The 22,599-nt window shown below is 40.3% G+C and overlaps 1 protein-coding gene and 1 long non-coding RNA gene across 4 annotated transcripts in view; one reads left to right on the top strand and one right to left on the bottom strand.

Moving 5' to 3' along the window:
- The window catches only part of UBE2N (ubiquitin conjugating enzyme E2 N), a 443,559-nt gene that overhangs the window by 411,055 nt on the left and 9,905 nt on the right, over positions 1-22,599 (top strand). For 2 of the 3 annotated variants that reach the window (XM_050747212.1, XM_050747211.1), the window contains exon 2: positions 810-892. In XM_050747212.1, the coding sequence (XP_050603169.1) occupies positions 863-892 (30 nt within the window). In that variant the 5' untranslated portion in view covers positions 810-862. Of the gene's footprint in view, positions 1-793; positions 893-22,599 lie in introns of those variants that run through there. The other variant, XM_050747210.1, reaches the window with a different exon arrangement.
- LOC126930318 (uncharacterized) lies at positions 14,635-18,568 on the bottom strand. Its single transcript, XR_007717565.1, has 3 exons — positions 18,313-18,568; positions 17,295-17,357; positions 14,635-15,547 (listed from the first exon to the last, which is right to left on the bottom strand). It is a non-coding gene; the product is annotated as an uncharacterized LOC126930318 (long non-coding RNA).

The following is a 22,599-nucleotide window of genomic DNA, read 5'->3' as shown; positions in this document are numbered from 1 at the left end:
AACAATTCAATTTTCGGGCACCCCCATTCTAATTCTCTCATAGGACCTCGCACTCTGGGTAATCTCTGGTTTACGGATTACTCTGGGTTCTTTAAACCTCTCCTTGGTCATTCTTTCTGTTAACAATTCTGAGTCTCAACCGTTAGGTCTAGGTCTTACCGCCTCCAGCTGGCTCCAAACCCTTTTCCTTCAGTCCACCCTGGGCCTACGGGGCGTGTCAGAGGCCCGATTTATACAATTTAAACATCAAAACTCCCCAACAGGGTGGGAGTAACTGGAGAGACCCCCAGTCAGAGCTTTGCCACTGAATTTCGGTCTTGCCCTCCCTTTGAGGAAGGAGCAAGACGATCAGCCCACCGCAGTCGTTCACTGCAGAGCCAGCAGGGAACGCGCGCAATGCAGGCTGAACTGAATGAACGAACGCGTGAATGAATGAATGGGCTACGTCGTAGGCCAGGCCTCTGTTACGTCGTCCACTGGAGCGGGCGTGGCCACGGTTAAGAGAGCGCGCGCGCGAATCGCGCGCTACCACCGTCGCGGGCAGGCTCGGCCACGAGCGCCGGAGCCCCGCGCCTCCCCGCGAGGCGTCTCCAAAGTCCCTGCCCCGCCGCGGAGCGTCACTTCCGCCATCCCCTGCCGGGGTTGGGGCGGGGCGCGCGGGGGAGGGGGTCAGGTCGGAGGGAAGCCCGCCCGTGCCCGAGCCCGCGCCTGAGCAGGGACTACATTTCCCGAGGGGCCTAGGCGGCGGCTGCGGCGACGGGCGCGGCAACGTCTCCCGGAAGTGGAGCCTGGGACTTCCACTCGTGCGTGAGGCGAGCGGAGCCGGAGACGAGACCAGAGGCCGAACTCGGGTTCTGACAAGATGGCCGGGCTGCCCCGCAGGATCATCAAGGTAACCGCCCAGGCCAGCCTCCAGCTCTTCGCTGGACTTTCTTCGGCTCAGCTGGGCAGGCAGCGCGGTCTCTCGCTGCCTTCGGCCCGCGGCCCGCGCTGGGAGGCCCGAGGCGGCGCGGAGAGGGCTTGGCCGCGGCGGCGAGGGAAGTCGGGTGCTGGGGAGGGGGCGCCGGGGAGACTTCCGGCCGCGGCGGGGCAGCGGGACAGCGGGGACCCGGGGCTTCCAGGCGCGCCCGTCGGGCTAGGGAGTCCTGGCCGGCGCCCCGGCGGAGGGTGGGGCGGCAAGGTTGCGGGTCTCTGGGCTTGGGCGCTGGCCTCCGTAGCTTCTGAGACCACCCCCCGCCGGAGGCCGCGGGCGCGCGGGAATCGCGGCGGGGCTCGGACTCCTGGCGGGGGTTGTAGCCTGACAAGGTCCCTCGGCAGCCGAACCCCTCTTCTCGGCCCCGACCGGGGCGCGGAGGTGCGGCAGCCGCGGGTACAGAATGAATGAACCCGGAGGGTCAGGCCGGGCGGGGCCGTGCGCCCCGGGAAGTGGCTCTGGGAGGCCCGCGCGTATTGCCGCGGTCAGCACATGCTCGCCCCTGGTTGCCGCGGCTGTCTGAGTCCGGGGACGGGTCCGCGCCCCGCTGCCCTTGCTTCCGCGGTCTCTCTCTTCTAAATACGTTTCCGCTCGTTTATCTCTGCGAAGTGATTTTACTCTGGTTGGCAAACTCTTTCAGAGCTGTTCCGAGGAAATAGTTTTAACACAAGGGTCGGGGAGGGCCGCAGTTATGGGGGATTCTCTCCTCTCTTCTCTCCTCTCCTCTCTTTTTCGTACACATGAGGCCTCGCTATAGTGCCCAGGCGGATCTCAAAACTCCTGGCTTCAGAGATCTTCCTACCTTGGCCTCTATGGGGGATCTCGTGAAATCTTTTGCCTCTCAATTTTGTGTGCTTTAATTATTAATTGGCTATTTATGAATACTGTGCTTTGACAAGTATATACGGAACCATGACATTTTCGATTCTTTGATTTTGTAAAGTTTTCACCAAATACCAACAAGTCTTCCGATGTGAGATATTCCTTGTCATCCACAACAACGACACCTTAAATTTTTGTGTCAGTTTTTATGAAGGAAATTAGTTGAACATTTATGTGGCTAAATGCGCCAGTTAAAGTAACTCAATTGCAGCATCATTTTGCTTGATATAACCTGGTGAACGTGTATGTTAATCTTGTTCATTCTTGTAAAATCTATGAGGAGGTGCGTACTAAGTGGAAGACTTTCAATTGGATGATGTACTGTATACTGCTTCATCCAATTGCATTTAAATATATCTGAGATGAGGGTCATGTCACTGACCTAAGGGTGCTTGAAGCAGAGAAATAAGATATTTTCGTATGGTAGAAATTATTAGAAATGAGAGAAGTATAACAGATTGTCAGGGATCCTTGGAGTCTAATACTGTGAACCTTCATAGTCCGAAATTTGTTGTGTGTGGATTTATCTAGGATTCTGTCCAAGGAGTTTTAATTGTCATATGTATTGGCAGGTCCTTACAATGTGGTTTTAGTTATAATGCAGTCACATGGTCCCCAAAGATCATGTTCATTGAGGCCCCAGTTGAAAAATGAATAGGGAGTGATAGAGCCATTTACCAAATATCCTTGTTTTTGTTGTTGCTTAGCTGATTGACTAAGTACATAATGGAAGTTGACATTCATGATAATTCTCTAAATACATAGTGAACTAAACATTTAACATGCGTTTTTCTATTTTTGATTATGAAGATATGCCCGGTAATATGAAAGCCTTGGATGAAAAAATAAATTCTGTGGAACCTTGTTTATAAACTTACAGAAATGGTTTAAGGCAATAAGATGAAGTCCTCATGATTCAATTCATTTGGCACACAGTAATTTAATTTGTACTGGGCATTTACATTTTGCTGTTCAAAATAAGACAGTAGTAACTCATACTGTGATATATAATCTTAATTTTACGATATCTTGTTGAGAACATCTATCTGATGAATGGTACCTTGATTTGGGTTTTATCTTATTAGTTTAATGTCATTTATAGCTTAACAGGATGGTTTTCTCCAATCCTTACGGAAGACTAAAATACTAGATTTTCAAAAGTGTCCATGCTTGTGTTACGTAGGTTGTTCCATAATCAGTGACAATGCTTTAAAAAAAATCAGAATTTATTTTTAAAAGTTGCCTGTTTTCTGTCAATCACTATACAAAGTTCTATGTGGTGGATGGGGGTAGCAGTATTGTCCTGAGGCAATAGGGACATGACTTTGTTGATTGAACTGTTAATTTGTTTTATTTCTGGGTGATCTTTGACTTTCTTTTCTTTTCTCTTTTCTCTTTTCTTTTCTCTTGTCTTTTCTCTTCTCTTTTTTTGAGACTCATCTCACTCTGCTCCCAGGCTGCAGTGCAGTGGCAGGATCTTGGCTCACCACAGCCTTGATCTCCTGGTCTTAGATGATCCTCCCAGTTAAGCTTCTTGAATAGCTGGGACTGCAAGATGCATGCCACCACACCCAGCTAATTTTCGTAGAGACGAGGTTTCGCCATGTTGCCCAGGCTGATCTCAAACTCTCGACCTCGAACAATCCACCCACCTCAGCCTCCCAACGTGCTGGGATCACAGGCATGAGCCACTTTGCCCCGCCTGACCTTTGACTTTCAAAAAGGATGAAATTTAGTGTTGATTATAACATCAGTGTTACCATTCTCATCTAATGAAAATATTAAAATAAGATGGTTTGATTTGCATGACTGTTAATATGATTCTTTCTAACTTATAATGATCATTATTTACATTTGTAGATTTCTTAACCATTTGATTCTTACAGACATTTTTGTGAATATATTTTGCAGTCTAGAAACTGACTTAAATGACTTTCCTAAGGTAAAGCTGGTAAGAGGCAGAATTTGGATCTTGATTAGTGTCACATTCCCCTGTCTCTTGTTACTGTAAAATGACTAACTCTACAAATACAAGATGATTTTCTGGACTACTATTCACCGAGTTACTATCTCATTTAGATTCCTGTGTCTAATCCAGTAGCAAATTCTGTGGGTTCTGCTTTCAATATATATACTAAATCAGACACTTTTCCCTCCGTCTCTTTCAAACCTCTGTTCACTTCCATCACTTACTGCCTGGCCTGCTGTATTAGCCTAATTTGGAGCAACAGTGTTATCTTCTTAAAATATAGACCATGTTACTCCCCTGCTAAAAACTCTGTAGAGGTTCTCCATCACACTTACAGTAGAATCTTGCCTTTTCCCTCCATTAGCTATAAGGCCATACATTCATCTGGGATCTGCCTACTTCTGAGTGCATCTGCGCTTCTCTCCTTGGGTCACTCCACTGTAGTCACACTGTTGCTTTGGTGTACCCTGAACAATAAATGGTTGAGCTTATTCCAGTCACAGGACTTTCCTCCTGTTTGTTGCATTGCTTGCTTTGTCCACTTGTTCCGTTCTTAGCTCATATGTCATACCCTCTACCTAACCTGTCCCGTATAAACCAGTTTTCCTTTTCCTTCCCCCGCAATTTTATCCTCCTGTCTCCCTTTCTTCTGTATAAGTGCTTATTACTGTTCAAAGTTACGTTATTTACTGTTTATTTCTCTCTATTCCCCATTAAACCTTCATGAAGTTAGGGACTCTTGGATGTCCCACATATTGCTCATTCATGCCTAGACCAATCCTTGGCGCATAGTAGATACTGAAATATTGATAGACTAACTGAATAGATGAGCCTTAATCTCAATGAGCAATAATTTGACATTGTTACTGCTTAGTATATTCTATCTGAACCAATGTCTGAGCTAAAAATTAAAGCTAGTCTCATTTTCCAGCCATAAGCTCATTTAAAAACAAGACATATGAGTCTTTTACATTATTTCTTTTTTGTGAGCCTACTCTGCTTATGTATTTTTTGTTATTAACTAGGAAACTCACATAGAGCATATTTGAAAGGCTCTGAAGGATACATAGAGAATCCCTCATCTGTCCTTCAGCATTCCAGTTCTCCTGGTTAGACAACCACTGTTTTTGTTTGTTTTTTGAGATGGAGTCTCCCCGTGTTGCCCAGGCTGGAGTGCAGTGGTACAATCTTGGCTCACTGCAAACTCCACCTTCCAGGTTCAAGTGATTCACCTGCCTCAGTCTCCTAAGTAGCTGGGACTACAGGCACGTGCCACCACGCCTGGCTAATTTTTAGTAGAGATGGGGTTTCACCATGTTGCCCATGCTGGTCTCAAACTCTTCTCCTCAAGTGATCCACCTGCCTCAGCCTCCCAAAGTGCTGGGATTACAGGTGCGAGCCACTGCACCTGACCTCAACCGCTATTTTTATTGTGTATCCTTACAAAAAGACCAGAGCAACTTTCTGCTGTAAGTTAGGCTTCTTCTCATGCAAATACCTTGATTCCCTTCTCTTCCCCTCTAACCACCTGTGTATCTTCAAGTTGACTCTTTTTTTTTTCTTTTCTTTTTAAGAGACAGATTGTCACTTGGTTGCCCAGGCTGAAGTGCAGTGGCTTTTCACAGGTGTTATCATAAACTGTATACATACAGCCTCAAATTCCTGATATCAGGTGATCCTCTACCTTCAGCCTCCAGTATCTGGGATTACAGGCATGCACCATAGTGTCCCGCTTTGGCTCATTTTTATTATTTTTTTCAAAGGACTGTTTAATGGAACCTTGCGGGTGGACTTTTTTTTTTTAATTTTTTTTTTTTAATTTTGGAAATTTAATACTTTTTCAATAGAGATGGGGTCTTTTCATGTTGCCTAAGCTGTTCCCGAGCTCCTAGGCTTAAGTGATTCTTCCACCTTGGCCTCCCAAAGTGCTAGGGTTACAGGCATGAACCGCCGTGCCTGGCCTAGACTTTATTGTAACTAATTGCTTATTCATAACTTTCAGATTGTTTCCTAAATTGTGCTATATAAACAATGCTGTAATGAAGTTTTGTATGTATGGCATTTTGCACAAGTGTGAATGATACTGAGTCTTGGTAGTTCTGTTTTAAGCTAGAATTTTTAGTTTCGTCTTTCTGCCTTATCTCCTGGACCAAGCTCTTTTAGTCAATAAAAGTGACTGAAGCTGGACACGGTGGCTCACACCTGTAATAACAGCTCTTTGGGAGACTGAGGCCCAAGGATTGCTTGAAGCCAGGAGTTGAGACCGGCCTGAGGAACATAGTGAGATCTCCGTCTCCACCAAAAAAAAAAAAAAATGAACAGTTAAAAGCTTAAAGTCATAAAGGTTAAGAGGTACCTAAAAAAAAAAACTCTCAAGTGAGAGGTTCTCCATAATCCTGACATAAAGAAAGATCACTTTCGGGAACCGATAAATGAGATCTATAGTTATGGCCTTGTTCAAAACCAAATCTGTTTCAGCTTTACATGTTAAATTGATATAGTGACTGACATTCCTTTAATCGTCTTTTCACAATGAATCATGAGGGCTGGGCACTGTGACTCATTCCTGTAATCTCAGTACTTTGGGAGGCTGAGGCGAGAGGATCCCTTGATTCCAAGGTTTCAAGACTGGCCTGTGCAATATAGTGAGACCTTGTCTCTACAAAAAGTAAAGTGAAAATTAGCTAGGTGTTGTGGCACACATCTGTAGTCCCAGTTACTCAGGAAACTGAGGTGGGAGGATTGGTTTGGCCTAGGAAGTTGAGGCTGCAGTGAGCTTAGATCACGCCACTGCACTCCAGCCTGGGTGACAGAGTGAAACCCTGTCTCAAAATAGTAATAATAATAATATTGAAAATGATAAAATACAGTCTTGGGAAAAAATAGTTAACTTACCCTAGGGGTTGACTTATTTGATTAAAACCTAGTGAGTCAGCCTGCTGGAATTAGAATTTTACCAGTCTTTCCCAAAATTTACTTTATGTCTCCCTTCCCCACCGGTCCCTTTTCTATGGTGCTGAAAAATTTTACTTTAAAAAAAAATACATTTAATTAATTTTTCTCACTCTGTCACCCAGGCTGAAGTGCAGTGGAAAATTTTACTTTTCTATTTAGTGTGATTTAGCCTCAAATTCTTAAAAATCAGATACAGTCTGATTTTACATTGAGACTTGAGTTTACTTTTTTAATAATTAGGATTTTTTTTAAGTACACGCATTATTTTTTCCTCTTACTGTTTAAAAGCCACTCATCTGATAGGTATTCTAGTGCATAAGGTATTTTTTTGTTGTTGTTGTTAGAAAAGTGATTTAGAAAACTCACCTTTTTAAAAATTTATTTATCTATTTTATTTTATTTATTTTTTTTGAGACGGAAGTCTTGCCTATTGCCCAGTCTGGAGTGCAATGGCATGATCTCGGCTTACTGCAACCTCTGCCTCCCAGGTTCAAGCAGTTCTCCTGCCTCAGCCTCCAGAGTAGCTTTCCTCACTGCCCCACCGTTCTGTCTTGGGCTTTTTTTTTTTTTTGAGATGAAGTTTTGCTCTCGTTGCTCAGGCTGGAGTGCCATGGCGTGATCTCAGCTCACTGCAACCTCCGCCTCCTGGGTTCAAGAGATTCTCCTGCCTCAGCTTCCCTAGTAGCTGGTATTACAGGTGCATGCCACCACACCCAGCTAATTTTTGTATTTTTAGTAGAGGCGGGGTTTCACCATGTTGGTCAGGTTGGTATCGAATTCCTGACCTCTAGTGATCCGCCACCTCGACCTCCCAAAGTGCTGGGACTACAGGTGTGAGCCACCGTGCCCAGCCTACCTATTGTTTTAAGCTCTGAAAATAGTTGTCTGATAATGTCTTTTTCCAGCTAAAAAAAGGACTGGAAAAGTTACCATGATGTTTCAGAAATATATCTACCTCCGGGTGGGGACAGGGGCACTTAGCCAGGTATGGTGGTTAATGTAGTAATCCTAACAGGAGACCGAGGCAGGAGGATCCCTTGAATCCAGGAGGCCGAGGCTGCAGTGAGCTATTAGTGGCACCACCGCAACCCAGCCTGGGTAATAGAGGCAAGATCCTGTCTCTAAAAAAAAAAAAAAAAAAAATTAAAAAAAAAACATGATGAAGATGGATTTGATATAAATTGTAATTAAAATCACCATTGGAATTTTAAAAAAGCTTGTATAGTAAAAATTTGACCAGGAACAGTGGTTCTTTAGTTCTTTCAGTTGTCTCATTTAAGAATTTGTCTGACCTCTTCCTAGGAAAAAAGCTACTTTTTTAATGTATGACTTCTGGGGATTCAGATTCTTGCCAAGTTTATTTGTGGATTCCCTAGGTCTCCATGTGCTCCATGTTAAGAATCCCTGGACTGCTTTTGGTAGTGATTAAACTTTCAGGCTCTAAAGATACTGTTTTAATATACTATCTAATGTTTTGATTATGAAATGTGAGCATAACTGAAAGTAAGTTAAAAATAGCAGTCAGTTCAGTATTCTTTTTTAAGCTCCTCTGTGTCAAGCAGTTCCTTTAGTCCAGATTGATCAGCTCCTGCACAATTGAAATTAAGTTTTGTCAAATTATCAAGCACTTTAGTATTCACTGTGCTAAATGACTGTGACTAGAAATGTTACGCATTTGCTTTGCTGAAGTTTAGAATTTTTTCCACACGTGTTAATGACCACTCTTAAAACCAGAGGTTTTTTTTGAGATGGAGTCCTGCTCTGTCGCCAGGCTGGAGTGCAGTGGCATGATCTTGGTAATTTTTTTATTGCTCTATAACTTTCTTAAGATTCCTTTATAGCTTATACTGAGGAAAATGTTAGTAAGTAGCTGGTTTGTGTGTGTGTGTGTGCGCGCGCGCGCGTGTGTGTGACTCTTAAAGACAACTAGATTACCATCTTAGTATGAGGTAGGGACAAAGTGGTTTTAGTAATAATATAGGGCGATCCCAAGGCCAAATACCAGTTTTCTGTAACATTGTAATTTGTCTGTCTCTTTATTATCCATTCATAAGATGTATTTCAGTTCAATTAATTGGGCATTCATTGAATGCATAATATGTATTTACCAGTAAGCCAGGTGAACAAGAAAGGCATCCTTGTGTGATGGAAAACACAGTTATGAAACAAGAAATTACAGTAAGGTGTGTTATAAAAGAGGAAATACACAGGATTTACCATAGTCTAAGGATGAAGGAAAGGTATCTGTTGAGGAAGTGAGAAAGTGTTTTTTGTTTTGTTTTGTTTATTTGTTTTTGAGACGGAGTCTCTCTCTGTGGCCCAGGCTGGAATGCAGTGGCGCGATCATCTTGGCTCACCGTAACCTCCGCCTCCCAGGTTCAAGCAATTCTCCTGCCTCAACCTCTTGAGTAGCTGGGATTACAGGTGCACGCCACCACACCCTGCTAATTTTGGTATTTTTAGTAGAGACAGGGTTTCACCATGTTGGTCAGGCTGGTCTCGAACTCCTGACCTCGTGATCCGCCTGCCTCGGCCTCCCAAAGCACTGGGATTACAGGCATGAGCCACTGCGCCCAGCCGAGGAAGTGTTTTTAAACTTGAAGAGTAGAGTTGGCCAGGCCAAGAGAAGGAGGGAGTTTTGGGCCCATGGGTCAGCAGATACGAAAGCTGGAAGGAGAGACAGAAAGCATGGCATCTATCTAGAAATATAGTATGTGATGGATAATAGAATCAGGGTCTCATCAAAAGTAGTTATTACTGTTTTAAGAATTGTTAGGCAAACAAAGTGTTTCTAATTGTGAAATTCATATTTAGTCTGTGAACTATTCATCAGTATGCAGTGTGGCAACTGTTCCTGAAGTGAGGTTGGTCATACAGTTTTTATTATGTAAAAATAGATACCTTTCATTGGCATTGTGTACCAGGCACTGTTCTCAGCATATTTCATGCATTAATTTACTTAGTTCTAATTGCAGTTTTATGATGTATGGATATTAGTATTATTCCAGTTTTATAGCTATGGGAACCTGCACAGAGGAATTTACTAATTTGTAGAGCTGTGATTTGAACCCAGGTAGTCTGATTCTGTAGACTGTGGGTGCCGAAGATAGAATACGCCAGAACATATCTATTCCTAGATAATAACTGGCAATGTATGTGTTTTTTATACTGTACCATTTGGACACATGAAGTGGAAACACGTTTAAGAACAGGATCTAAGTGCTTAGCTTACTTGTTTTGGGGTTGTGTTTTTTGTTTGGTTGGTTGGTTGGGTTTTTTTGAGATGGGGTTTTGCTCTTGTTGCCCAGGCTGGAGTGCAATAGCACGATCTTGGCTCACTGCAATCTCCACCTCCCAGGTTCAAGCGATTCTCCTGCCTCAGCCTCCCGAGTAGCTGGGATTACAGATGGCCACCACCATGCTCGGCTAATTTTTGTATTTTTAGTAGAGATGGGGTTTCACTATGTTGGCCAGGCTGGTCTTGAACTCCTGACCTCATGATTCGCCTGCCTTGGCCTCCCAAAGTGCTGGGATTACAGGCATGAGCCACTGCGCCCAGCCATGTTTTTTGTTTTTTTCTTTTAAGATAGGGTCTCACTGTGTTGCCCAGGCATGATCATGGCTCACTGCAGCCTCAGCCTCCCGAGTAGCTGGGATCACGGGCATGCACTACCATCCCCAACTAATTTAAAAAATATTTATATATATATATAAACATATATATTATATATAATATTTTTTATACATATATATAATATATATTACGTAGAGACAAGGTCTCCCTATGTTGCCCAGGCTGGTTTTGAACTCCTGGGCTCAAGTGATCATCCTGTCTCAGCCTTCCACAGTGTTGGGATTACAGGCGTGAGCCACTGAACCTGCCGCTTTGTTTTTTTTTTCTTTTTTTTAATCAGAAGTCTCTTTATTGTAATTTAATTAAAGACTTTCCTACAAACATGTAGACCCTGTTTAGTAACATAGTTCATAACATAGTTCACCTTAAGATGGGATGCCTCTGGTCTGGATAGCATATTCTTTTCCTCCCGCTCCCCACCCAGCCAGTCCTGAATTTGAGGAAGTTTGTGGTTCTGGTGAAAAGAGACTCTTTGCTACTCTTTCTTACCAGCAAAATATACAGTCTTGAATCACTTAGCAATGGAGATACTTTCTGAGAAATGTACCATCGGCAATGTCATCATTGTGTGAACATCATAGAGTGTATTTATACAAACCTAGATAGTGTAGCCTGCTACCCACCTAGGCTATATGGTATAGTCTGTTGATCCTAGGCTACCAACCTGTATAGCATGTTACTCTACTGAATATTGTAGGCAGTTGTAATGCAGTGGGAAGTATGTGTGTATCAAAATAGGAAAGGTATAGTAAAAATCTAGTATAAAAGATAAAAAATGGCATACCTGTATAGGGCACTTACCATGAAGGAAGCTTGCAGTACTGGAGGTTGCCCTGTGTGAGTGAGTGGTAGTGGATTTGAAGGGCTGGGACATTACTGTACACTACGATAGACTATAAGCATTGTACAGTTAGGCTACACCAAAAAATTATTTTTTTAAATGTTTCTTCAATAATAAGCCTTGGCTTACTGTAACTTTTTTATTTTATAAACTTACATTTTTAAACTTTTGATTCTTTTGTATTAACATTTTTGTATTAAACTTTTTTGTATTAAACATTTTAAATAAATGTTTAATAAACATTAATAAACAGATTTATTTAATAAACATTTATTAATAAATTAACAGATTTATTAATTAAATAACAGATTAACAGATTAATTATTGATTAATTAACAGATTTATTTAATGAACATTAAATAATCAGATTTATTTAATAAACATTAAATAATCAGATTTATTTAATAAACATTTTTAAACATTTTTAATAAAACATTTGTATTAAACATTTTTGTATTAACATTTTGTATTAAACTTTTGATTCTTTTGTATTAGCATTTTGTATTAACTTTTGATTCATTGTATCATACAGCTGTGCAAAAATATTTTTTCTTTGTATCCTATAAGCTTTTTTCTCTGTTACAATCTTTTTTAAAAAAACTTTTTTGTGAAAAACTAAGACACATACACACATATTAGGCCTATTCAGGATCATCAGTATCACTGTCTTCCAGCTCCTCTTGTCCTACTTGAAGGTCTTCAGGGGCAGTAACACACATGGAGCTGTCATCTACTATGACAACATTGCCTTCTGGAATACCTCCTGAAGGACCTGCCTGAACCTGTTTTACAGTCAACTTTTTTTTTTTTTTTAAATAAGCAGAAGGAGTACACTAAAATAATCATTAAAAGTATAGTATAGTAAATACTAGGCAATAGGAATTTTTCAGTTCCATTACAATCTTAGGGGACCACTGTCTTTTTTACAGTTCATCATTGACTGAAACTCATACAGCGCATGACTGTATTTAAAGTACCAGTGAATCAGATGAATTTTAAACAATAATTTTTTTCTCAGTAAGCCTAAAAATATATTAGAATTATCTTGCATTCATTTATATATCAAGTTGAGTTTTGTGTTTTCTTTCTTTCTCTTTCTTTCTTTTCTTTTCTTTTCTTTTTTTTTTTTTTTTGAGACACAGTCTCCCTCTGTCGCTCAGGCTGGAGTGCAATTGTGCGATCTTGGCTCACTGCAACCTCTGCCTCCTGGGTTCAAGGAGCTTTACTTCCTCAGCCTCCTGAGTAGCTGGGATTACAGGCATGCACCACTACGCCCAGCTAATTTTGGTATTTTTAGTAGAGACAGGGTTTCACCATGTTGGTCAGGCTGGTCTCAAACTCCTGACCTCGTGATCCGCCCGCCTTGGCCTCCCAAAGTGCTGGGATTACAGGCATGAGCCACCGTGCCCAGCCTCTACTTTTTCAAATAAAGCACACTGTCTAGGACCCTGTCTTTATTGTTGTGGTTCAGGTAAGGGTTAAACTAAAAGTGCTGCAAGCTCTATTCAGGGGCCAGCACCAACTGTGATTAGAGAAGTACTTGGCCAGACCTTGCCTATTTCTTTTCCTAGTTTAATTGGCAGGGCTGCTGATGTATTGACAAGGATGCCAAGACAAGAATGTACTGGCTATTTTCTCTGAACACTTGTTTCTAGTCTGAATACTTAGTTCATGGTTTTGCATCGGAATTATCTGGGGATGTTTGTAAATATAACATTGCCAGCCCAACATATTTTTGTTGTTTTAAGAGCTCCTGATGATTTTAGTGTACACTTTGCAGAAACACTGGTCATATGTGTGCTTGGCTTCAATGCAAAGATGGGTAGAATGGGAGACAAAAGTAAAATCATACAGCTAGCGCTGCTTTGTCTATAGAATACAAAGGCATCAATGGGAACACCAAAGAAGTGACAGGCTGGCCTGGAAAACCCTCAAGATTAGTTTAGGGAAAGGTTTTTAGAGGGTGATACTGGAGCTGAATTTTGAAGCATAAGTAGAAAAGTAGAGTAGGGGGAGTAGATTGTCATTCTAGGTTAGACATACCTTACCCAGGAGATATTTGAACTAAGACTGTGTAACTTGAGTCAGCATGTCTATGCTTGGATCACAGATACTTAACTTCAAAAGTAATCTTTTAATTTGAAGTTTCTTTTCTTCAGAAGTGTAGTTCATGAATATATATTCATTACTAAAAATTCTGTTGGCTGGGTGCGGTGGCTCATATCTGTGATTCCAACACTTTGGGAGGCTGAGGCAGGTAGGTTGCTTGAGCCCAATAATTGGAGAACAGCCTAGGCAACATGGAGAAACCCCATCTCGACAAAAAAATACAAAAATTAGCCAGGTGTGGTGGCACACATCTGTAGTCCCAGCTACTAGTTGGGAGGGTGAAATGGGAGGCTCACTTGAGCCTGGGAGGTTGAGGCGGCAGTGAGCCAAGATTGTGCCACTATAGCCTGGGTGACAGAGCAAGATCCTGTCTCAAAAACCTGAAAACTGTTAACATGCTGTAAATATGTTATATACTAAATAGCCAAATAATAGATATTAATAAATTATTTCCCCTTCACTTACTTTTACTATTCCAATCTCTTAATTCATCGGTAAGATTCCAAAATCTCACTGAATATTGAAGGAAAACTCAAATGCTTCGTTTATTTTTTTGAGGTGTAATTCTCATACCATAAAATTGAGCCACTCAAAGTGTGCAGTTTAGTGATTTTTCATATATTCACACAGTAGTACAACATCATCACTTGCTAATTCCAGAAGATTCTTGTCACCCCAAAAAGAAAAACCCTGTACCCATTAGCAGTCACTCTACCTCCAACCCCTGGCAACCATTTATCTGCTTTCCGATTCTATGGATTTTCCTATTTTGCACACTTCATATAAATGGAATTATACAATATGTGGCCTTTTCTTTCTGGCTTCTTTCATTTAGCATGTTTTCAAGGTTCATATGTATTGTAGCATGTATTAGTACTTCATTCCTTCGTAAATATTTTAGCCAAGTGTTTTCTAAATAAAATCTTAAAAAGTGACAGTGCTGAAGGGAAGCAAGGTAGAATTTTTAGGAGATAGGTAATCTGTATTGGCTTTCATAAAACTAGTCACATTTGAAGCCTGCATTGCTTTAGAACAGGGGTTTTCAACCTTTTGGCTTCCCTGGGCCACACTGGAATAAGAATTGTCTCATGGCTGGGCATGGTGGCTCACGCCTTTAATCCCAGCCCTTTGGGAGTCTGAGGCGGGCTGATCCCTTGAGGTCAGGAGCTTGAGACCAGCCTGGCCAACATGGTGAAACCCTGTCTCTACTAAAAATACAAAAATTAGCTGGATGTGGTGGTGCACGCCTGTAATCCCAGCTACTTGGGAGGCTGAGGTGGGAGAATTGCTTCAACCTGGGAAGCAGAGGCTGCAGTGAGCCAAGATCATGCCACTGCTCTCCAGCCTGGGCGACACAAGAAAAAAAAAAAAAAAAGAATTAGGCCACACATAAAATACACTAACACTAATGATAAGATGATGAGCTTAAAAAAAAAAAAATCTGCTGATGCACCCATGAGAGGGGAGACAGCACTGTTCTCTCTTGCAGTTTTCCCTTAGCAGCCCCTTATCTGCAGACTTAAACTAGGAGCCCCTGGCAGAGTCCCACCTCCAGCATCATCAAGTGTAGAAGGAAAGTGAGAGACATTGATTGACTTTATATCTGATTTACTAGTTTCCTAAGGCAGAGATTTTAAAGATAGAAAACTGCCTGGCCTGGCCCAGCCCATGATAGATAGGGATGGGTAAGAAGCCCCTGAGATGTGGCAGTATGTGACCTGACTTCAGACTTGTCAGATTAGGGGTTTTATAGGGTTTTTTGCTCTTGTTTTGATTAAGCTTGTTTGACGTGCGGGGTGTCTCCTACCTGTGTTCCAGCCACCTGATTTCCTTCCTCAAGAAAACTAATGTTTACTTACACTATTTAAATTAGTTATTCCCAGGGCTATTTTTATGACTTTTTTTTTTTTTTTTGGATGCAGTTTCACATAATACATGGCAGGCTCGTGTTGCTAGGAAAAACTGATTCCAGCATTTAGATTCTTTGAATGTATTGTTGCATCCTTTCGGAGGCTCAAGCTATCCACATGAAGTAGACGAATTTGACCCAGTGTTATTGTCCATGGGTACTCTAGTGTAACATATCAGCCCTAGTATGAAAGTTTGTGCTTATTTCAGTTACATTAAAATCTGAGTTGTCTGGATCATTTCTTCCTCTGGCTTAGTAGTGCAGGACAAGATAATCTGAAATCATAGAAGAATAAAAAATCTGCTGAGTTATTTACTCCAGCTGGATCTCTTAAGACTGTTCAAATTTCAGACCTAATTGGTAATCTGTGAAATATTAAAGTCTCTAACTAAGCTGTTTCATTTCAGATTCTTCCCAAAACCTTGAGATGGGAAAGAATCATCTTTAATGTGTCAACTCGTGATTATTGAGGCAATGATCATTTTTTAAATCGAGGAAAATGCTTATTAGATTGTTGAAGCTGCTTAGAGGGGCAAAAGAAACGATAAGGCTGGTATCTCTGGTGCTTCGTATTTGGTTCATTTAAGTGTATGACCTGTAGGGATAGTGTCAAAGCTAAGGCTTTTGGACAGAAGTGTGAAATAGTTTGTAAAGATTGGGTTTGGAGTCTTGCAAGTCTTTTTTTCTGCATACTCCTGCTCTTTACAGTCACCGCCTGGCTAGGCCTACCAGTTTTGAAAATTCTTGAATTTCCTTTTTACCCAGTCAGTAATTTTCTTTACTCTGTGGGATTGGTCTCAGGTAGTTCTGCAGTTGATCTGTTCATTAGCTGGTAAGAAATGCGAGACACACTGTGGTGTCCAGCATTGGGTCTGCAAATGTTAGACACAGGCGTTGATCTCTAGGAACTAGTTTAGTTGGAGAGACAGTAAGGTAGGAAAGTGTGTAAGGGATGGCTTACAGAAGGTTCATTCCTACTGTTGTCTGTTGCTGACCTCTTAATGACAATTGACTTTCAAGATGGTAGAAATGCTGCTTTTCATGACTTAAATAATGTTTTATGGCTCAGAGAGCCTTACTTCCTAATTCTCTAGCGTAAAACACTGATTTAGGGAATATGAAATGTATGTTTATGTATGGCAGGAGCAAAGAATCTGAGGCCAGACTCTGAGTTTGATTTCTAGCTCTGCCAAATAATAGCTTGGGTAACCTCATTTGACCTCTCTGCTTCTTTATCTGCTTAATATACTAATGTAGCTCTATGGTAATTGGAAGGATCAGAGTGTAAAGAACAGATCCTAACATAATACTGAGCTTTATGTAGTGTTGGTTATTACTGTTTTCTGACTTGGCAAAGATGCTGCTTCACCATAAACATAAAAAGACTGAATGTCTTCCTAGTGTGTGGGAAAATGGTTTGTTCATTTATGTATTTGTTTCACAAAATAGATAACATTAAATATAACTCTCTGAAGTGAGGCATAGATTTTGTGAAAGCACAGTGAATGTCCATTTACCAACAGTGAATAGCAAAATCAGATGTTTTGGGTAAATAACATTTTGATTTTATTAAAATTATATATGTAATCCCTTTTCTGTGGGTTAGGTAATAAGTTTATCTTTGCAACTGCTAAATTGAAGTTTTATTTTTTAATCCAAAGTATTTAGGCCCTTTCACTGTATGACTTCAAGGGGCGCCATTTATGCAGACTGTCATACGAATGGTCCTCTCCCGAAAGCTGTGCGCTATGGTTAGCCCTGCCAGAGGATGCTTACTGGGAGGGAGACAGCCCTCCAATATCTGCATGCTTTCATGCTTCCTAATTTATCTCAAGAGTTAGTATGCAGAGTGTGAGAGACTATTTTAATTTTTCTTTCCTGATGGTTTGGATTTTATACAAAATTGTGTTACTGGCACAATTGGATTGAGAATGCAAATCTGAGCGAAATGTAACTTGTTTTTTGTTTGCTTCACTGAAAAGTTCATCTGCTCTGCTTCCATCTGTTCTTGTCTTGCCTTACCTATTACGGAGTCCTCAGGCATTAAATTTTGTTGTGATTGCTGCATTTGAAACCAGAAGTAACCTGAAGAAAAAGGGTCGAGTAAGTAAATAGTCACTAGCTTGTAGGCCAGGAAAAGTACCTGTTTATGCCATATGGTTTTTAAAGAATATTGATTTGTCTGTAAATCAACCAGCCTTGAGGAAAGCAGGCTACAGTAACACAGGAGTGAAAAAATGTGGACATATTAAACTGTTTTTAAGGGCTTTTGTCTTTATCAGAACAAAAAATATAAACATTCTAGAATGTTAATTGGATTTTGGTTATTAGGAGAATGGTTAATTTTATTTAGATTAATTTTATGTATTTCTTTAATGAGCAAGTGAAAAAAACAACTTGGGAAAAAAGCAGGTGCCCTTGGCAACAAATTTTCTCTTTATTTAGATATTGAACGTTGGCATAAATACCAGGATTACAGTTCATAATATCCTTCTCCTTCAGCAGGGAAGACTAGAACAGTAATTATAGGCCTAAAGAATATTATTACAAAAGGGGACCTTCCAGTAGAAAGAAGCATATAGCAATAAGATTTAACTCATTCTAATAATAATAAAGTGTTCAGTCAATTTTAGTGCTAGAGAGAACCTTTTAAATGTTCATGGGGCGTTTTAGAAGGCTGGAGAGGTAAATGATTTGTCTGTGGTCACGTATCACATTGGTACAATTAAAATTGGAACTAAATTCAGATGTGCTAACTCTTGAGCGCCCCCACCCGCCCTTCCCCGCCCTTCCCTGCCCTGCCCTGCCCTGCCCTGCCCTGCCCTGCACTAGGTACACCAGGCTCTGCTTAGTTGAATTAACTGTAGTGTGAAATTAGCTTCTCCTTTACAAGCTCTTAAATAGAAGTTCTTTGATAAAGAGATTAGTTGACTTGTATGCTCTCCTCTTTTGACTTCATTTAATCCCAAAGAGATATTTAGCTTCTTAACTTCTTTACCAGCCCCCCAACCCCCTCCTGCCCTGGTCTGTTAACTCTTACCTTTTCTTCACTTCCTTTCCTATTGAGTTTAGACTTTATTTTTAGCAACCAACAGAAGCCAGCTTGGCTAGTTTAAGCAGAAATGATACTAAGAATTATGAGGTACCTCACACATTCTTCAGGAGGGCTAAAGAAAAGAGGGAGCCAGGAACTAACTTCAGAATCACATCATGGTGATTTCACTGCTCACACTGTGTGCAACACATTCTACAGTGTGTGCGGTGTGATTGTTGACGTCAAGCACAGAATGCTACCACTAGAACTATGTTGCTATCTTAGTGGTAACTACTGCAGTTCTCTCCAGAATGGGTTATTTCTTTGCTTGTGATGCGCAGGGAGTGCTGCATGCATACTACCAACCTCATTTTGCCCTAAATGCTTCCAGGCAGTCCTTTTGTGTGACCACAGGTAAGTTTTTCTTTTTCTACAAGTTACTTTAAATTTTTACAATTTTCTTAATCTCCCAGCTCCAACATTATACTAAGGAGTGGGAGCTAAAGGAACATATGAATGAGTGGGGGAATTTTTTAATAGTTAACATAGACAGATGACTAAAACTACACATAAGGGCCTGAAATGAATTACCAACTTGAAAAACCAAGTAAAATTTTATGAAAGAAGAAAACCCACAATCTACATCATTTTTTACATAAAATGGATTAAAGAAAAAAACAAGTTCATTAGTTTCTGCTAATCTTATGATTTTAGTATTCACCACATAAAACAAGCTTTTAAAAATTTTCCCTAATTTTAATTCAGGATTAATACAGAAGAACATTTCCTACCTCACCTGCTAAGTTATATACCCACTCCCAGAACCTAAAATATGCAATGGGTTTGTTAATAGTGCCTTGAGGACCATGGCACACAGCAATCCCAGTGAACTGTGTTACTAAGCTAGGTCCTTTCTTTTCATTCAGCATTCTGAGACATCTCTGTCAAATCATTCCTGAGATACAGAGTTCGTTAAGATAGACAGCTACATTATTTAAATCACTGAAGTCTTATTTTTATTTTTTGAGCCGGTGCTAAAAAAGAAAGTTCAGGCAATGAAGTGTTGTGTCATTCATCAAATCAGGAACCATAGAAAATGGAGAAGCTTAACTGCCATGAGTCTACTAATTATAGTGCTGAATATTCAAAGAACATTTTTACCACCAAGAACTTCATGAATGTCTTATGAAGGAATAGTTGACACTGTCTTTAGCTGTGATGCCAATATTTGGAAATCTTTGAAAAAACAAAGAGGAAAAAAAGATGGAGACAAGGTTTTTAATCTTTCCAGAAAACTTAAAAAATGACTTTAGAAATAAACAAGAACATAATAGCCCTGTAATCTGGCTCTGCTCTTCATGTATTAATAGTATCCTAACTCACACCTCCAGTACCTTCTCTTAAGACCTTGACTACTCAAACAATGAAATAAACTGCTGGATGCCAAGAAGTTTTGCTCTTCCTTCCAGTTAGTTAGTACCACAGTGCCATGAACAAAATAAGCAATGAATAAACATTTGTAAGTAAATTCATATTTCAGAATCACGAAACATTTTAGAGCATGTTGATTTCATGCAGTATCAAAGATGGGCAAAATGGTTTACCATCTAATAGATAATTCCAGGTCAAAATAGTATACACCAATTTTTCAATCAAAGCAGTTTTTTTCTGTTTATCTTAATAAGACTATACTTTTCTGGTTGCCAGTTCAAAAAGGAAAAAAAAATTAATGACATTATGGCTTAAATTTACCTTTTTCATGAAGCACCACTTCACAATTATGAAGGATTGAAAATAGCCCTTTTAACTCCTGTGCTGTTTACTATCCCTGCCAAACATTTGACATTTACTGCTTATGTAGTAAGCCGGGCCTGATGGCTCACGCCTGTAATCCCTGCACTTTGGGAGGCTGAGGCGGGCGGATCACGAGGTCAGGAGATCGAGACTATCCTGGCTAACATGGTGAAACACTGTCTCTACTAAAAATATAAAAAATTAGCTGGACGAGGTGGTGGGTGCCTGTAGTCCCAGCTACTCGGGAGGCTGAGACAGGAGAACAGTGTGAACCTGGGAGGTGGAGCTTGCAGTGAGCTGAGATCGGGCCACTGCCCTCCAGTCTCCAGCGAGATTCTGTCCCCCCTACCAAAAAAAAAAAAAAAAAAAAAAAAAAAGACTCTGAAGCCAGACTGAATGGAGCCCAACAGCTTGGATTTGAATCTTGGCTCTGTTTTTCACTAGCTTTGGTTGATTACTCTTTGTTCCTCATTTGTAAAATGAGTATGAGGATTAAATGAGCTAATACATCTATAGCACTTAAGTCAGTATTTGGCAGAGTTTGTTTTTAATTGTTACCCGAGATTTTCTTTTATTGATTCTTTGCGTATCTGGGAGCAGTGCTTGATAACTGCATGTGGTCCCTGCTTTTATGGGGCTTACAGACTGGTGGGGAGGAAAATATCCAGACTGCAATACAACCTAATGTGTTTAGTGGGCAAAAGAATTGGGGAGGGAGGTGACAGACAAGAAATAAAGGAATTCAGCTTAACAGTTTTTCTTCTTGCTGTGATAGTTTGTTAGTAGGATTATTCTGGTTTTTGTTCATTGTCCTTGTCAGTGATTGGAATAATCTTAAATGCTGTTCCTGAGATGGAATTTACTGACCGATGAACACAGCAGATATAGTATTCCTCATGAGCTCTGTGTGGTACCTAAGCATTGCATGTTTGTTCACTGAACAAGCATTTATTTAGAATTTACCACCATTTACTAGCTGGGGTTCCCCTCTTCAAATAGTTTAGGGTCTGAGAAGTAAACCAGCAGTTACTGGGCGTAGTTACAGTAAGTGGAGAGGCAGTAATGAACAGGAAACTGGAAGTACAAGGGAGAAACTTTCAGACTAATTCAGACCTGAGATACATTCTGATGTATCTTAGATTATATATACTTTGCCTTCCAGAAGTCCCTCCAGCTCCCAAGTCTCCATTCGTTTTCACTGAACTTCACAGAAATATTGATCTGGTCTTGGGTTGAGGAAAATTTAGGATGTAGTGATTTCTAGCCCAAGTCATCTGGCCCCATGTATTCATTATTACTTCAAGTGGAATAGAGAGTACTTACCTATTTGTTACCTATCAACTCATAAATAAAGCTTTTCCCAAAAAAGGAATACTCTGGTCTAAAGTACTCTGAGATTTAGTGTTTGGTACCCAGAGTCTTAGATTTTAATAGCTTCTTCCATTTTTCCTTCTCTGAATCTGTCACTTAAGAAATTGTGAGATTTAAGTATGTGGGAGTAGAGGAGAAAAGAAAGAACAAGGGAGGGGCATGTCTTGAGAACCATTATTCTCCATTTGACTTTAGGATAGGCATTTTCAGGAAGTTCTCATGGACCCAGTTAGCTTATCTGGGGGAGTCTAAGTGGTTAGGAGCAAGATAGGCACAAGAGGTGAAAGCAGAAAGGGAATACAAAATTGTCTTAGCTCTGCTTGGTTTGCTTTTATTAAGTTTTCTTAAGCTATTTTCATTTTATTTACTGTTGGAATCTATAGGTCTTTTCCAAGGACATGTTTAGGTGGGTGCTAACCTTGCTTTGGTTTTACCAAAGCAAGGAGTGATCATATAATGTAAGTTTAAAAAACTTAGCAAACTTAGGTACAATAACTTTTAAGAGCATCAGTTTTTTCATTTGCAAAGGAAAGGTGGCGAAATAAGTAGATGATGTCTTATGTCCACTAGGGGGTAGTGTGTACTGTAATAATTAAAATAGTTCCTCAGTGAATTCTTTACTTCATAATGCAGTTAGCTTGTTTGAATTAATTTTTGTTCATTTAATTTTTTTTTGACACAAATTGTTTTTTTCAAACACAAATCTTGTGACTGTAGCAAACAGTAACTCTTGTTACATGTATTCCTGTTATTAGTGATATCAAATGTTCTGACATTACTTTTTATATAGAATTTTTTGAGGGGAAGAGTGATGCTTTACAGTTTCTGTACAAAATTTTACCCATTATGTGAAATAAGTTAAATTCTTAATGACCAGGCAGTAACATTATAACATGATTGTCTTGTGTTTCACTGTCCAGACTAATATGGGAGCTACTAATCACTGCATGTGGCTGTTGAGTGGTTGAAATATGACTAGTTTAAATTAACATGTGGTACAGGTGTGAATTGCACAGTGGGCATTGAAGGCTATGAAAAAAGATAAAATACATCATTAATTTCATACTGATTTCATGTTGAAATAATATTTTGAATACATTTTTAGATAAAATATATTAAAATTAATTT

Source organism: Macaca thibetana, chromosome 11 (genome assembly GCF_024542745.1).
Source record: "Macaca thibetana thibetana isolate TM-01 chromosome 11, ASM2454274v1, whole genome shotgun sequence".
Classification (NCBI taxonomy): domain Eukaryota; kingdom Metazoa; phylum Chordata; class Mammalia; order Primates; family Cercopithecidae; genus Macaca; species Macaca thibetana.
Note: the sequence above shows the minus strand (reverse complement) of the source record. Positions and strands in the feature narration are given on the sequence as shown.